The sequence below is a fragment of the Pristiophorus japonicus genome, chromosome 5, assembly GCF_044704955.1.
Source record: "Pristiophorus japonicus isolate sPriJap1 chromosome 5, sPriJap1.hap1, whole genome shotgun sequence".
Classification (NCBI taxonomy): Eukaryota; Metazoa; Chordata; class Chondrichthyes; family Pristiophoridae; genus Pristiophorus; species Pristiophorus japonicus.
Genome location: NC_091981.1, coordinates 231,963,001 through 231,981,115, shown reverse-complemented (window position 1 = coordinate 231,981,115; position 18,115 = coordinate 231,963,001). Strand labels below are relative to the sequence as shown.

Sequence of the window (18,115 nt, the reverse complement as noted above, 5' to 3'; positions counted from 1 at the left end):
CTATGTAGCCATAACCTTCAAACAATGGAGCTTCTTTGCAGCTTTAAAAATGTGCATCGGCAGCTGGTAAATGAGTTGGTAAATCATTCTCGCTGAACATAATAAGAACTCTATGAAGTTGTGAATCTCTCCATGTCCATATTTTTCTAAGCAAACTAATAAAATAGTTAGCTCTTATTGCACATTTTTATTATATTTTATTTTATTTTACTTGGTTATTTTGGTACAGAATTGCTACTGTAGACTTAAAAGAGTTAAAATAGATTGCTGGAAACTTGCATTAAAATTCAGTTGGTTGGCATTACGCTAGTTTTATTGCACTCTGTTGCAGTTACATTTTAATGTGGGTGCTTGGTATGTGGTGGAGTAAAGTGAAGCAGCATGTAAATTAAATGAAAATATTGGTAGTCATTTTCCAACATTCTATAGACTCTGGATCAGTTCTTAATGATTGGAGGGTAGCTAATGTAACCCCACTTTTTAAAAATGAGGGAGAGAGAAAACAGGGAATTATAGACGGGTTAGCCTGACATCGGTAGTGGGGAAAATGATTAAAGATGTAATAGCAGCGCACTTGGAAAGCAGTGACAGGATCGGTCCAAGACAGCATGGATTTATGAAAGGGAAATCATGTTTAACAAATCTAGAATTTTTTGAGGATGTAACTAGTAGAGTGGATAAGGGAGAATCAGTGGATGTGGAGTATTTGGACTTTCAAAAGGCTTTTGACAAGGTCCCACACAAGAGATTAGTGTGCAAAATTAAAGCAAATGGTATTGGGGGTAATGTACTGACGTGGATAGAGAACTGGTTGGCAGACAGGAAGCAAAGAGTAGGAATAAACAGGTCCTTTTCAGAATGGCAGGCAGTGACTATTGGGGTACCGCAGGGTTCAGTGCTGGGAGCCCAGCTATTTACAATATACATTATTGATTTAGACAAAGGAATTGAATGTAATATCTCCAAGTTTGCAGATGACACTAAGCTGAGTGGCAATGTGAGCTGTGAGGAGGATGCTAAGAGGCTGCAGGATGACTTGGACAGGTTAGGTGAGTGGGCAAATGCATGGCAGATGCAGTATAATATAGATGAATGTGAGGTTATCCACTTTGGTGGCAAAAACAGGAAGGCAGAATATTATCTGAATGGTGACAGATTAGGAAAAGGAGAGGTGCAACAAGACCTGGGTGTCATGGTACATCAGTGTTTGAAAGTTGGCATGCAGGTACAGCAGGCGGAGAAGAAGACAAATGTCATGTTGGCCTTCATAGCGAGAGGATTTGAGTATAGGAGCAGGGAGGTCTTGCTGCAGTTGTACAGGGCCTTAGTGAGGCCACACCTGGAGTATTGTGTACAGTTTTGGTCTCCTAATCTGAGGAAGGACATTCTTGCTATTGAGGGAGTGCAGCGAAGGTTCACCAGACTGATTCCCGGGATGGCAGGACTGACATATGAAGAAAGACTAGGCTTATATTCATTGGAATTTAGAAGAATGAGTGGGGATCTGATAGGAACATATAAAATTCTGACGGGATTGGACAGGTTAGATGCAGGAAGAATATTCCCAATGTTGGGGAAGTCCAGAACCAGAGGTCATAGTCTAAGGACAGGGGTAAGCCATGTAGGACTGAGGTGAGGAGAAACCTCTTCACTCAGAGAATTATGAACCTGTGGAATTCTCTACCACAGAAAGTTGTTGAGGCTAGTTTGTTAGATATATTCAAAAGGGAGTTAGATGTGGCCCTTACAGCTAAAGGGATCAAGTGTATGGAGAGAAAGCAGGAATGGGGTACTGAAGTTGCATGATCAGCCATGATCATATTGAATGGTGGTGCAGGCTCGAAGGGCCGAATGGCCTACTCCTGCACCTATTTTCTATGTTTCTATGTTTCTATATCATGCCTCACCCTTTTGCTATATTATCTGTTGCACTTTTAGAAGAATATGCCAGGTGAAAATGTATCTCTTGCCCTTTTAATCTTTGTCCAGTTTTTTTTTGGAAGCAAATAACCACTGATTATTGGCCCTTGTCTCATAGGATTGGTGAAAAAGATTGCATAAGATCATTTCAATTCCCCCAGCCTAGTATTCAAACTGCATCTTGAAAACTCTAACACATTTGATTCCATGATATTACCCAGCAGATCATTCCAAATGTTTGAGTAAAGCATTTCTATCTAAAATCTCTTTTCAACTTACATTTACTTATTTCAATTTATGCTGTCTTGTTCTACTCCTCTAGCTGACCTTAAAGTAATATACAAGACTCACTCAGACCACACTCATTTCCACGCTGCCTAGGCAACAAGTCCATATTTCTCAACCCCCTCTATTGGTTTTGTCTGAGTGCGTTAACTCTTATTGGATGCTTTTTAATCACTGCTTTATAATGGATTTGAGTGTTGCTCTATTCTGGATCTCACATAAAGGTCCTATATTTTTTGGAATCATACTCCAAACTGTCCAACCTTTGGCTCTCCTTTCACAATGACATTTCTGCAACACCGATCTGCTCAACCACACCCTCACCACCATCTTTGATGTCGTAGTCTATACTAAAACCATTACTCTCTCTCACCCTGGCCATTCCCCCTGGTACAACCCTGATCTTCGCTCCCTCAAGTCCAAGGGATGCAGAATTGAACAGATGTGGCGGACAACTGGTTTAGCCATTCACCGCCAGATCTGGTTTGAACACAAAAAGCTTTATCGGGTCCTACTCTTGTTTACAAAAACTGCTCACTATTCCAGTATCATTCTGGAATGCAAAGATAACCTCCGGCCACTATTTTCTACTGCTTATCGTCTTCTTAAACCCCTCTCCCCTATCTCCACCACTTTTACCTTCAACAACAAGTGTGAGGTTCCCATGGACTTCTTTATCTCAAAGATTGAGATCATCCGATCAGCTGCCTCTGCCAGTTCCCTTCCTTCCCCTAGCCCACCGGGCCAAATTTCCTCTGATGCTTCCACCTGGCCTAGCCCTATACTCGCATCTTTCTCCAGTTTCTCTCTGATCTCCCCTCTAGACCTCTCCAAGCTCATCTTGTCCATGAGACCCACTTCCTGTTCCCGTGACCCCATTCCCACTAAACTGCTGACCACCCAACTTCCTTTTTTGGCTCCTATGTTAGCCAACATTGTTAACGGTTCTCTCTCCTCAGGTAGTGTTCCCCTCGCCTTTAAATCTGCCGTCATCACCCCTCTCCTCAGAAAACCAACCCTTGACCCAATTGTGCTTGCTAGCTACCACCCCATCTCCAACCTCCCTTTCCTCTCCAAAGTCTTTGAACATGTTGTCGTCTCCCAAATCCGTGACAGTCTTTCCCGAAACTCAATGATTGAATCCCTTCAATTTGGTTTTCGCCCCTGCCACAGTACCGAAAATGCTCTCATGAAAGTCACAAATGACATCCTTTGTGACTGTGACAAAGGTAAACTATCGCTCCTCGTCCTCGTGGACCTGTCTGCAGCCTTTGACACAGCTGAACACTCCATTCTCCTCCAGCGTCTCTTCACCATTGTCCAGCTGGGTGGGACTGCACTCGCCTGATTCCATTGTTATCTATCTAATCGTAGCCAGAAAGTCTCCTGCAATGGCTTCTCTTCTCACTCCCACATCATTATCTGTGGTATCCCCCAAGGATCTATCCTTGGCCCCCTCCTATTTCTCATCTATATGTTGCCCCTTGGCGATATCATCCGAAAACACAGAGTCAGTACGCTGAGGACACCCAGCTCTACCTCTCCACCACTTCTCTCGACACCTCCATGGTCTCTAAATTGTCAGACTGCTTGTTTGACATCCAGTACTGGATGAGCAGAAATTTTCTCCAATTAAATATTGGGAAGACCAAAGCCATTGTCCTTGGTCCCCACCACAAACTATGATCCATAGACTCTGACTCTATCCTTCTCCCTAGCATCTGTCTGAGGCTAAACCAGACTGTTCACAACCTAGGCGTCATATTTGACCCTGAACTGAGCTTCCGGCCACATATCTGCGGCATGACTAAAACTGCTTATTTCCACCTCCGTAACAATGCCCACCTCTGCCTCTACCTCAGCTCTTCTGTTGCTGAAACCCTCATCCATGCCTTTGTTACCTCAAGACTTGACTACTCCAATGCACTCCTGGCTGGTTTCCCATATTCTACATTACGTAAACTGTAGGTCATCCAAAACTTGGCAGCCCGAGTCCTAACTTGCACCAAGTCATGATCACCCATTACCCTTGTGCTCGCTGACCTACATTGGCTCCCAGTTAAACAACGCCTTGATTTCAAAATTCTTATCCTCGTTTACAAATCCCTCCATGGCTTTGCCCTCCCTATCTCTGTAATCTATTTCAGCCTCACAACACCATGAGATGTCTGCACTCCTCAAATTCTGCCCTCTTGAGCATCCCTGATTATAACTGCTCAACCATCGGTGGCCGTGCCTTCAACTGCTTGGTCCCTAAGCTCTGGCACTCCCTCCCTAAATCTCCCCACCTCTCTACCTCTCTTTCCTCCTTTAAGATGCTTCTTAAAACCTACCTCTTTAACCAAGCTTTTGGTCAACTGCCGTGATTTCTTCGTATGTGGCTCAGCATCAAATGTATCTGTTTTATCTTATAACACTGCTGTGAGGCACCTTGGGACATTTTACTACAGTAAAGGTGCTATATAAATAAAAGTTGTTGTTGTTGTGACCTTTGCTAAGCTGTGGAATCATGTTAGCAATCTCTCAATCCTCTGGTCTGCTCCTATATTCCTTGAGCCTATCAAAAATTCTGTTGCTGCATCTGATGCTTTAGTCTAGTTTTATTTATCACTCTATCATAGATTCCCCAAATCTTTCCAGCTTTCTAAAAATCATAAATTTAAATACCTTCCTGATCACCTTATTGTCCTCCTTGGAGACATTGTTGAAATCCTTAAGATCCTTAGTAGGCTTTCCTTTCTCAGTGTGTCACCTCTTCCTTTTATATACATCCCAAAAAATTATTTTCATTTTCTCTAACATCCATCAATTTTTCCCTTTTTATTTCCGATTATCTGTTCAGGATTTTTAACTTTGCTTTTAGAATCTTTTTCCTCCTCATTTCCTCAAATCATTAAACCCTTTGTGTTCTCCTTTGTGCTTTCTTTAACTACCCTGTCTAAGATTTGATATCTTACAGCTTACTCACCTATTTACATTCTATCTCTTGGTGACATGAGCCAGGAGTATGGGATTAATTTATACAACAATGACAATCAGCTTTACCTATACATCTTCTCCATCTATTCAGGACTATTGACAACTTGTCTGACATTGAGCCCTAGATAAGCCAAAAACTTCCTTCAGCTAAACATTGGCAAAACCGTATGCTTCGATCTCTATTCCGTCAACCTTCCCAACTGCCACCTCGGGCTAAGCTGAAGGTGTGTCCCTTGTGGCACTGCTCCATCTCAAATTTAGTTTTCTTCTCCACATATGAAGGTTGCTTTGTTTCTCTTCTGAAAGATTGCTTGCCTCCACCCCTCTTTCTCCCCCATGTCTGCTGAAAACCTAAACCATTCCATTGTTGAGGCTTGATTTATGGAAAAGGCTCTGGCAGCCTCCTTACTTCTACTCTCAATAAACCACACCTCTTTCAGAGTGCTCCAGCTTGGATTCTCGCCCACACTTTCATCACCTCCATCCTTGACAGGATTTACTGGATTCATTTGTACCATAAGGCTAACTTTATGATCCTCTGCACATACAGATCCCTTCATAGTTTGTCAGCCACCTAATTCCTTTAACGGGACCTCCACAAAATGTTTATTTGAAGCTGGACAATAAGACAGGAAGAGACAAGTAAAATGAATTTTAAACGATATGATCTAAGTAGTTTTCTGTTGCATGGTACAGCAGCAGTGCACAAACTCAACAGGATGTTTCCTTGAAATAGTTCTGTTTCAGCGTTCTGAAGAGCTATGGATATTTTCTGTTGCTTGATTGCTATCATATATTGTTGGATAATGTGGCTCATTATCTGCAGAAGTGCCACTATGCGCTAATCTTTCAAAGTTTATCTGTGCTTTGATGATGCCTTTTATTCTATTCATAAAAAGTAATTTTGTGTGTTTGTATTAGGAGTGTTACAGTCTGCTTATCTGGAACAACTGCATGAACAAAACCTTCTGGAAACAGCAGAGCATAATGAATCTGTAATTGGATAGATCTTTTAACAAGATAATAATATACAGAGGAGGGAATGATTGGTAACAAGTCAGCAACTGGGCTGCTAGTTGGATTCAACAGAGAAAATATTTGAGTAAAGGTACCTATCCAATAATGAGTTACGTTTGGTGTAGAAATACACTGTTAAATGGTACAGAAAAAATGTAAATATTTGAGTGTAAGGATTTTGTTAAAATGGTACTCACACATTCAGAAATAAAGGTGAATACCATAAACATTCAATGAACTGTATTCATAAAGGCTCATAAAACAGAAACCATACAAATGTACACTAGCACCAGGGCTGCATTGATAAAACCCAGAGTATACCTGTTGCATATATGTGTCATATTCTTTAAGAGCTAGCTACAGATCTTTGCAATAGTTCAATGGGCATTGGGCAAATGTATCAGATGGTGAGGCACTATGCCATACAAAGATGTTATAGAAGCTTTCTTTTGCCACCCCCTGCCCACCCACAGGGGTATCAAGCAGGCACACAATCGCTGTTCTCCTTCAAATGTACTAACACACCTGCATTTCAGAACTCAGGTCATTATCATGTCCCTGGCATGTCACCAGTACTGCAGATCACACCCCCCACCCTCACGCCTCCAATGCCTAGAAATGGAGGTGGAAATACAGTAAGTGCCCTATGTCTGAGAGGCCTACAGTGGCGGAATGGCTCCTGATGTTGGGGCCCACTTTCTGCTATACAAAATAGCATCAGAAGGCCTCCAGCTCCAAAGACTCTATTCAAATGGGTGCCCAACTTGCCTTCCCAGGTGCCATTAGGCCCCTCCCCAAATTTCCAAGTAATTTCTATTTCTGCGCCTGTGTAGATACAGGTAACCCATCTGCCCTTCAGGGAAATCCCAGGGAAATGTAAAGGGAGCAGAGACTGAGCATCATTGGTCTTTGTTCCTTTTTACACTCCTTCGCTCCACTGAACTGAGTATTCTCCAAGCAAAAAGAAAAGAAATATCAGTGCTATAAGGTCTGAGAACAAACTTGCCCTCCTTTCCTCATCGCCCCCCCCCCCGCCCCCCCTCACCCCCCACCCTTACACCCCTGATTGCATCCCATTCCCCTTTAATGATCTGAGGGCCGCAATGGCACAGAATTCAAAGCCTCTTTGCCAGCAGACTGGGGATGCTCAGCAGGTGTCCGCAACTTGTCAGTCTCATTTAAATGAGGCCCAATATCAGATGCACCTCGGGCCTACCTATTCAGGCACACCAATCATTCCTTGAACCCACTAAATTTCTAGGCCACAATGTCTGCAGTGCCAGGTTGTTTTTGACATAACTGAAAAAAGCTAATATTTAGTAGCAACATCTGTGTGGTGACTTTAAAATACATCATAATGGGCAATTAAATGGGACTTACAGCAGCCAAATTCATCTTCTTCAGAAGAACAGTCTGGGACTCCATCACACCTGAGCAGTGATGGAATACATTCTCTGTTAGAACATTGGAATTCTTTATCTCCACATTGATCCTGAGGAGGCAGGGTGCCTGGAATCATAGTTGAGCAGTTTGATTCATCGCTTCCATCTACACAGTCTCCTTCCCCGTCACATTTCCATGATTGTTGGATGCACTCGTGCACATGCAGGCACTGGAAGGAGTCTGGGGAACAGGTCACTGGTAGAGGTGTAAGTGGTCCTATGGGAGGAGAAAACACTATCAGGAACTGCAAGTGTTTGTAAGACTGCCCTGGATTTAAACATTTTCTTTATATTGTGTTCCCTAGCAACCACTAAAGAAATCTTTATCTTCCCCAACTATCTGGTTAGAGATTGACGTGCTCAACAAGAATCCATGGGAGTAATTTTGACTTGGTGTGATATTATAAAATGGGTGATATCGATTCAGCCTCCCATTATACCATAAAGGAAATCTGTATGTGGAGGCAGAAGACGTGGATATAATTCTTAATGAACACTTTGCATCTGTTTTTACAAAAGAGAGGGGCGATACAGACATTGTAATGAGGGAGGAGGAGTGTGAAATATTAGACGAGATAAACATAGTGAGAAAGGAAGTATTAAGGGGCTTAGCAGCTTTGAAAGTGGAATAATCCCCAGGCCCAGATGAAATGTATCCCAGGCTGTTAAGAGAAGCAAAAGAGGAAATAGCAGAGGCTCTGACCATCATTTTCCAGTCCTCTCTGGCTCAGGTGTGGTGCCAGAGGACCGGAGGACTGCTACTGTTGCACCTTTGTTTAAAAAGGGAGAAAGGAATAGACCAAGTAATTACAGGACAGTCAGCCTAACCTCAGTGGTGGGAAAATTATTGGAAAAAATCCTGAGGGACAGGATAAATCTTCATTTGGAAAGACATGGATTAATCAAATACAGTCAACATGGATTTGTTTAGGGAAGGTCGTGTCTGACTAACTTGATTGAATTTTTCGAGGAGGTAACAAGGAGGGTCGATGAAGGCAGTGCGTATGATGTAATGTATATGGATTTTAGTAAAGCTTCTGATAGGTTCCCACATGGCACACTGGTCACGAAAGTAATAGCCCATGGGATCCATGGCAAAGTGGCAAGTTGGATCTAAAATTGTCTCAGAGGCAGGAAACAAAGGGTAATGGTTGATGGATGTTTTTGTGATTGGAAGGCTGTATCCAGTGGGATTCCGCAGGGCTCAGTGCTGGGTCCCTTGCTTTTTGTAGTATATATCAATGACTTGGATTTGAATGTTAAGGGTACGATTAAGAAGTTTGCCAATGACACTAAAATAGGCTGTGTGGTTGATAATGAAGAAGAATGTGGATTGCAGGAAGCTATCAATGTACTGGTCAGGTGGGCAGAACAGTGGCAAATGGAATTCAATCTGGATAAGTGTGAGGTAATGCATTTGGCGAGGTCTAACAAGGCAAGGAAATACACATTAAATGGTACGACACCGAAAAGTGTAAAGGAATAAAGGGACCTTGGAGTGCAGGTCCACAGATCCCTGAAGGTAGCAGGCCAGGTAGATAAGTTGGTTAATAAGGCATATGAAATACTTGCCTTTATTAGTCGAGGCATGGAATACAAGAGCAAGAACGTTATGCTTGAACTGTATAAAACACTAGTTAGGCCGCAGCTGGAATATTGTGTGCCGTTCTGGTCACCATATTACAAGAAGTGATTGTACTGGAATGGGTGCAGAGGAGATTTACAAGAGTATTGCCTGAACTGGAGAATTTTGGCTATGAGGATAGATTGGAAATGCTGGGTCTGTTTTCTTAGGAACAGAGGAGGCTGAGGGGCGACCTGATTGAGGAATATAAAATAATGAGGGGCCTGGACAGAGACGTCAACAACCAGGGGGCATAGATTTAATAATTGGGGGGAGGTATAGAGGAGCTATGAGGGGAAATTTCTTTACCCAGTGGGTGGTAGGTGTCTGGAACTCACTGCCTTAAAGGGTGGTAGAGGCAGAAAGCCTCACCACATTCAAAAAATACTTGGATGTGCACTTAAAGCCACTTAAAGTGCCGTAACCTAGAGGGCTACGGACCAAGAGCTGGAAAGTGGGTTTAGGCTGGATAGCTCTTGGTCGGCCGGCGCAGATATGATGGGCCGAAATGGCCTCCTTCTGTGCTGTCAATTTCTATGGGCTAGAAATTGACCAGTCTTGCGCTTGTTTTTTGGTGATAGTTTTTTGCCTTTTTTGATGGAAGTTGTGTGCTGGTGGTTTTGAAATACTGCTGAAAAGTGGACCGCCGTGGTGCAAGACAAAAAAAAGCAATATCGCTTTAAATTGGCCGTTCATCGCACCCGTATTCTGGGTGAAAAAAAACGTTCGAGAAAAGCCAGCATTGCAGCCCCAGAAACAGCGATAAATATGAAGTCTTGCAAAAATGGTAAGTTAAAGTTTTTATTTTAAAATTCTTTTTCAGCGATTCGCTAGATAAGGGTCTTGTGAATGTTTTGTGATTTTTTTTTTTGTTTTTTGCAATTTTTTTTTGTGTTTTCCCTTCTCCCAGGGCCTGTCTTTTTAGCGGTAATCGGCCTCAGACTAAAGTTGGCGGGGATCACGGTTTCCACCACGAATCCTCGTGCAACGCCGATCTTTACCATCAGGCGCATTTTTTTTGCCAATTTTAGGCCTTTAAAAAATAGCGGTATTTTAAATATCGAAAAAATACCAATATCACCAAAAGACCAATTTTCAGCCCTCTGATTAGATATCTCTCCCGATTTCCACTGACATCAATTGGGAGCAGCTGAATTGATATCACCCATTTTAAATTATTGCCCAAAGTCAAAATTACTCCACTTTCTGACTATTGAGGAAGTGGAATCCCTTCAGGAATGAGGGGCCATAGCTACAAGGTTAAATCTAAGAGATTTAGAACTGAGGGCAGCCAAACTTTTTCATACGGAGGGGTCGATTTAACCTCCTAGCATTAACGGAGCTGTGCCGAACTCAAAATGGGGTTGATAGCCTTATCGCTCCGCTAACCCCGACGATAGGGTCATGGCAATTTTGAAAAGGGCCTACCACTAAGTGCCTGCCTGTTTCAAGGGGTAAGCCCCTTTTAAGATGCAAATTGGGGCTCGAGGACTCCGATTGTCATTTGAGATTAGAAATGGTTGGTGCGTGCACGTGTTGTAAGTTCCATGGCCCCAAGATTCGGGCCGTGCCGAAAATGGCGCAGCCCGAGCTGGACGCCTGTTCTTTGCGCCTAAAAGTGCGCAGGAAAAAAACTGCGAGATTCTCCGGCTCCTCGGAGCTCTAACTCAGCTTGGCGCGGCGCGCATATCACAGCGGGGGGCAGAGCCAGACACTCGCGCCGATTCTCTAAGCAGTGGGGGGCGGGTCTAATTCAAATGAGCCAACGGTGTGCCGGTAACCTGCGCGTGTACAATGAAGCATGTGCACACGCACAGTGTGAAACAAACATTGGCAGTCGGCCATTTTTAAAGGGACTGGAGAAAAAGTGAAGATTTGTCTCTAGGACCCTTGGAAAGGCTTGTAATTTAATTTTTGTGATATTTTTGTGTGTGAGGGAGTGCTTTTAGCAGCACTGTTGAATAAATCACCTGCTGAAATCAATGAGTTCAGCTTTTCACTGCTAAACTTGCAGAACCGGTGCTGCATTGGTGCATGCAAATTAAGGACTGTGTGTTTGGAGAAATAAGAGTGCCAATTCAATTTTGCAATGGATCAACGTCCACCAAGAACAAAGAATTTCTTGCATGAGGAAGTGGCGATATCAGTCAATGTCATAGAGCAGAGATGGCAGGAGCTAGATACCAGCAACAGAGGTCGCATAAAAGTCCCACCAAAAGAAATGAAGAAACGGTGGAACCAAGTTGCAGAAGATTACTGCGCAGTGGTGCATAGCATGAGATCTGGAAGCCAGTGTAAAAAGAAATGGCACGACCTTGGACAAGTAGTTAGTGTAAGTAATATTTCTCATTTTTAATTTAATCGTAATTGTAACCTGGCTTTCTGTATGTCCCACCTTGCAGACTGACACACTCTGTAAAAAGTTATATTTTACTCTTTGCAGAAGAAATTGGCCCACAACAAAAGGGAAGCAACTCTGACAGGAGGAGGCGTGCCCAATCTGCATCCACTGACACCCTTGGAACAGAGGGTAGCTGCTATGATGAGTCGTACATGGAGAAAAGCAATCGGTACAGCACAAGCTGGGCCCGCACGCGAGGAAGAGGGTAAGTCCTGAAAATGCATTGTGGCCCTTTAAATCAACCTGCTGCCTAACCTGCTATGTGTGAGAGTACTCATGCCACCCATCCAGCCCCCTCCCTTGCTGTTAAACATTTGACTGTTCTGATGTATTTTGCAGAACATGATGATGATGATGACGATGCTGCTGCTGCTGCTGCCAACCCTGAGGACTCTGAGGGTACAGAACCAGTACAACCAGCTGCGGATGAACCAGACTGGATGATGGCAGCGATGACTGAAATGTCTGCAGGGGAGAGCTTCCAAATTAATGTTTATGAGCCCCCATCAAGGGGTATTTCTCGCATAGGTTCTGGTTCCACTTACTATGGTTTTGATTCCGACGCTGCGGGTCTGAGTGCTGCTGCTGATATCATGGAGCAATTTACACCCATTTGTCCAACATCCCAGCCCATGGCTCGCACTCGAGTGCTGTCGTCTGGAACAATGAGCGCCCCACCATCCCAGCTCGAGCCTCTCTCTCTAGTTCTGCCGTCTGGAACACAGAGCGTCCCACCGTCTGTGCCCGCGCCTCCCAGTGAGGCAGACCCAGGCAGAGGAGAAGGAGATTGGAGACACGCTCTCCTAAGATGCAGCATGCAACAGATGTAGCTCAGGTTGTGGCATTGGGTATGGAGACTCATCGGTGGCATCAGTGCAGTGGGTGAAGAATTGACGGTCCTGACGGGAGAAATAGCAGTAATGACACGGGAACTTAGAGAGGGAATTTCCGAGGGAGTGCAAATGACGGCACAGGCCATCAGGGAGGGCATGCAAGTGTCAGCACAGGCCGCCAGGGAGGGCCTGGTTGAGGTAGCTGCTGCAATAAGGGCACACAGCCCAGCCAATCAAATGACACCCCCATGAGGAAGTGAACATTCACTGAGATGTGGATGAGAGATGGTTGCAGCCTTTCTTTGCTGCTTTTGTTCTTGTTCTTGATGTAGCTGTAGTAGCGTTTTTCAAATTGAAATTGTTTTGTAAGTTTTGTAACTTTACAACCTATAAGTGATCTTATGATTTTTAAGTGATCTTATAGTGTAAATGCTCTCACATTTTTTTGTATCTTATTTAATTTTACACCTAAAAAGTGATCCTGAAGTTTAAGTGTTCTTCAGAGTGTAAGATTTTTCACATTGCGATTGTTTTGTAACATTTGTAACTTTACAAGTTTATAAGTGATCTTAAAGTTTTTAAATGATCTTCAAGAGTCATATTAAAAAGTATAGTTTGATACAACAAATATTTTATTACAGTGACGTTAAATTTTCAATAAAATATTTTTTCATTAAAACTGTTTCATGTTCCATTAACACAACACAACGTAGGAACAACTGCAAAGAATAAACATGTCCATGCGCAAAAGTGGTCGCAGAGCCCTCAGGCATCAGTAGTTGAAGCGTTCACGGATGAGCTGCTGGCGCAAGGCTCGAGCAATCGTTAAAGGGGCACGATGGACGGCCCTCCTCCGACCTCGTGCTCAGGCATCAGGCACTTGCATGCTTTCCTAATCGTCGTCATCATCCACATCCTGCTGTTCGTAATACTATCATCATGCACTGGACCCTCACGTAGGTCTTCTGGTTCCACTACCAGCTCCTGCTGCCTCATGATGGCTAAGTTATGAAGCATGCAGCACACAACAGTGAAGTGACCGACAATCTGAGGAGAGTATAGCAACTGTCCTCCGGAATGGTCCAGGCATCGGAATCGCTGTTTCAATATGCCAATGGTTCTCTCAACGATGCTGCGCGTCGCAATGTGCGCCATGTTGTATTGACGGTCAGCTTCTGTCCATGTCACGCGTAGGGGCGTCATGAGCCAGGTGGTCAGGCGTACCCTTTGTCTCCCAGTAGCCAGCTCTGCCCTTCTGGCTGCTGCTCAAACATGTCAGATATAACGCTGTCGCGTAGGATGAACGCATCGTGGGTGCTGCTAGGGTATCTCGTCACACACGAGCTGCACATTGATAGAGTGGAAACCTTTCCTATTTCGGTACTGCTCAGAATCCTCCACAGGTGCTCGCAAGGCTATGTGGGTACAATCAATGCAGCCCTGTACCTTTGGGAAGCTGGCAATCCTGAAGAAGCCCACAGCCCTCTCATGGATCGCTTGTGCGGTCATTAGGAAATTGATGAAGTCATTCCTTCGCGCATACAGTGCAGCCATGACCTGGTAAATGCAGGCATGTATTGCACGTTGAGAGATGGCACACACATCTCCAGTTGTAGCCTGAAACGATCCCGAGGCATAGAAAGAAAGTGCAGCTGTTACCTTCACTGCAACAGACGACAGTTGGCGTTCTGCTTCTGGGCTGCAAATCTGCTCTCACCATATCACAGATCCCAGTGACAACTTCGCTGCGAAAACGCAGCCTTTTCACACAATCAGCCTCGCTCATGTCCAGGTACGAGCACCTGGCTCGATATTGTCAATGTGGGTAAGGTCTCCTGCCCATCAACCTGCGGGCTACGACGTTCCTGGTGCGGTGAGCTCTAATCAATTCTCTCCTATGCAGTGAATTGATGGCGAACCATTGCATAATACGTGGTGTTGACAATGTAGCACCCATTCTGCAAATTTAAGTATAAAACTGTCTATGTGGCTGCCTCTCCCTGTCCAAATGGCCACAATCCCCCTCACAGCTCGAAGGCTGCTTGATTGCTGTGTCTTTGCCTGCCGTCCAGTCACTGATGATGCCCCTATCCCGTGGCAAAACGGCCTCAGTCCCCTCACAGCTCGAAGGCTGCTGCTGTATCTTCGGCTGCCGTCGAGACACTGACACCGCCCCTATTGCATGGCCGAATGGCCTCAACCCCCTTCGAAAGCTGCGTGCATGTTGCTTCTTTGCTTATAAATTTTTATTCAGGTTGGATTTATTTGTATAATATTTGTATAAGTATGACTAAGCATTGATTGTAGAATTTAATGGCTTCCCTTCCCCCCGCTCCACCTCTCCCCCCCCCCCACACCTATTCCCTACGCCTAACATACGCCTGATTTTCTAGTGTAGACAAGGTTTTTTCGAACGTACAAAAATCTTCACTTACTCCATTCTAAGTTTGTTTGGAGTAAGTTTTTACTGTCTAAACTTTGAAAATAGGCGCAAGTGGCCAAACACACACCCTTTGAAAAAAAAATTCAGTTCCAAAGTGAAACTGTTCTAACTGACTAGAACTGGAGCAAACTAAATGCCGAGAATTCAAATTTCTAAGATACTCCATTCTAAACCAGTTGCCCCAAAAAAACAGGAGCAACTCAGGCCGAAACTTGGCCCCTATGTATTTTTCATAAGGATGACAATACCTATAATAAATCTGAGGATAGTTTTTCCAAATAACTATGTGGGCATAGAATGGATGCAGTGGGAATAGCACAATTGAGCGAGCAGGTCTTTGACAGATCTTTGCCCAATTCATTCTGCCTGTAATTTCTGACCAGGTGCATCTTGTAGGCTATAGTGCTTATTCACATTTCATGCCATTGCCTCATTAATACTCCGAAATGCACGCAACAAATATTGAAATGAATATTTGATGCAATATCCTGGCTTTTTATGCTGACATTATGCTATTTGCCTTCAAAGCGCATTTTGAATGGGCACGAGGGAACATCCATGTTTGATGAAGTTCTTAGGGCCCGAAATTGATGGTCTCACTGCCCACTGCCACGGACTGCCACCCACTGCCACCAACATTCCTCTGCTCAAACCGCCCACTGCCACTTTCGGCGTGGCCTGGAGCAGGCGGGAGGGGAGAGCCGGCGGGAAGCTCCCGCCGACGTCAGCAGACGGCCGATGAGCATAAGTAAGCTCCCACCCGCCGAGATGCCATATTCATGCGGGAGAGAGTCGGCTGGAGTCAGCGGCATGATGGCAGTGGACCGCCGAGTGCAGGCAGCTCTGTCCTCAAAGGTAAGCGTGGGAAAACAGGTTTGTGACATTTAAAAAATGTATTTCTTTACAGGGACTTACATGGATGAGGTTCACTGAAAGTCGTCAGATGTTTTTTTTAATGCTTTTTACTTTTACGAGTTCGACCTTCCATGGGCCCGACTCCATCCTCGGCGGCACTTGTGCAGCAAGTGCCTTTGCCGCCAAGAATGAGAGCTCCCACTGGCTTCCACCCAGATTGGCAGCGTGCGTCACTGCTTTGCCCCTCGCTGACCTTCAAGGGACCTGGGTGATGAAAACCCCACCCATCGGCGGTCCTTTGGGCAGCCCTTGGGCGGGCGGGGTCCTTCACCAAATTTGGGCCATTAGAATGGGACTGGCTTTGTATCTTCGGTTGCAATGTTTACAGTGCCTTTTTAGAACTTTGCTGGGATCAGAGAAGACAATGTTGAACATTAAGAAATAAAATGGCAAAAAATCAAGAGAAAATGAATAGAACCGCAGCCACCTAACATTCAAAAGCTGGTTTCAGCTAATCCATGCCGACCTTTTTGTGCTCGTAGCATTCCTGTTACTAATTAATAGTAATAGATTGCAAGGTTCATGCAAACATTAACTAATTGTGCACTATTTCACTTTTACTTTGTAGTTACGCTTTCATCTGAACTTTGCATGATAAGAACATAAGAACATAAGAAATAGGAACAGGAGTAGGCCATACGGCCCCTTGAGCCTGCTCCACCATTCAATAAGATCATGGCTGATCTGATCATGCACTCAGCTCCACGTCCCTGCCCTCTCCCCATAACCCCTTATTCTCTTATCGTTTAAGAAATTGTCTATTTCTGTCTTAAATGTATTCAATCTCCCAGCTTCTACAGCGAATTCCACAGATCCATAACCCTCTGAGAGAAGAAATTTCTCCTCATCTCAGTTTTAAATGGGCGGCCCCTTATTCGAAGATCATGCCGTCTAGTTCTAGTCTCCCCCATCAGTGGAAACATCCTCTCTGCATCCACCTTGTCAAGTCCCCTCATAATCTTATTCGTTTCGATAAGATCACCTCTCATTCTTCTGAATTCCAATGAGTAGAGGCCCAACCTACTCAACCTTTCCTTATAAGTCACCCCCTCATCTCCGAGATCAACCTAATGAATCTTCTTTGAACTGCCTCCAAAGCAAGTATATCCTTTCGTAAATATGGAAACCAAAACTGCACGCAGTATTCCAGGTGTGGCCTCACCAGTACCCTATATGCTGCAGCAAGACTTCCTTGCTTTTATACTCCATCCCCTTTGCAATAAAGGCCAAGACCCCATTGGCCTTCCTGATCACTTGCTGTACCTGCATACTATCCTTTTGTGTTTCATGCACAAGTAACCCCAGGTCCCGCTGTACTGCGGCACTTTGCAATCTTTCTCCATTTAAATAATAACTCACTCTTTGATTTTTTCTGCCAAATTGCATGACCTCACACTTTCCAACATTATACTCCATCTGCCAAATATTTGCCCACTCACTTAGCCTGTCTATGTCCTTTTGTAGATTTTTTGTGTCCTCCTCACACATTGCTTTTCCTCCCATCTTTGTATCATCAGCAAACTTGGCTACATTACACTCAGTCCCTTCTTCCAAGTCGTTAATATAGATTGTAAATAGTTGGGGTCCCAGCATTGATCCCTGCTGGGACCCCAACTAGTTACTGGTTGCCAACCAGAGAATGAACCATTTATCCCGACTTCTCTGTTTTCTGTTAGTTAGCCAATCCTCTATCCATGCTAATATATTACCCCCAACCCTGTGAACTTTTATCTTATGCGGTAACCTTTTTTGTGGCACCTTGTCAAATGCCTTCTGGATGTCCAATACACCACATCCACTGGTTCCCCTTTATCCACCCTGTTCGTTACATCCTCAAAGAATTCCAGCAAATTCGTCAAACATGACTTCCCCTTCATAAATCCATGCTGACTCTGCCTGACCAAATTTTGCTTTTCCAAATGTCCTGCTACTGCTTCTTTCATAATGGACTCCAATATTTTCCCAACCACAGATATTAGGCTAACTGGTCTATATTTTCCTGCTTTTTGTCTGCCTCCTTTTTTAAATAGGGGCGTTACATTTGCAGTTTTCCAATCTGCTGGGACCTCCCCAGAATCCAGGGAATTTTGGTAAATTACAACCAATGCATTCACAATCCTTGCCGCTAAATCTCTGAAGACCCGAGGATGCAAGCCATCAGATCCAGGGGATTTATCTTCTTTTAGTCCCATTATCTTACTGAGTACCATATCCTTAGTGATTGTGATCGTGTTAAGTTCCTCCCCCCCATAGCCC

At 44.2% G+C, this 18,115-nt stretch overlaps 1 protein-coding gene across 1 annotated transcript in view; it reads right to left on the bottom strand.

The window, feature by feature from the left end:
* LOC139264152 (MAM and LDL-receptor class A domain-containing protein 1-like) overlaps positions 1 to 18,115 on the bottom strand; it is an 886,997-nt gene that overhangs the window by 80,167 nt on the left and 788,715 nt on the right. The window contains exon 33 of the mRNA XM_070880238.1: positions 7,582 to 7,860. Coding sequence (XP_070736339.1) covers positions 7,582 to 7,860 — 279 coding nt within the window. The remainder of the gene's footprint in view (positions 1 to 7,581; positions 7,861 to 18,115) is intronic.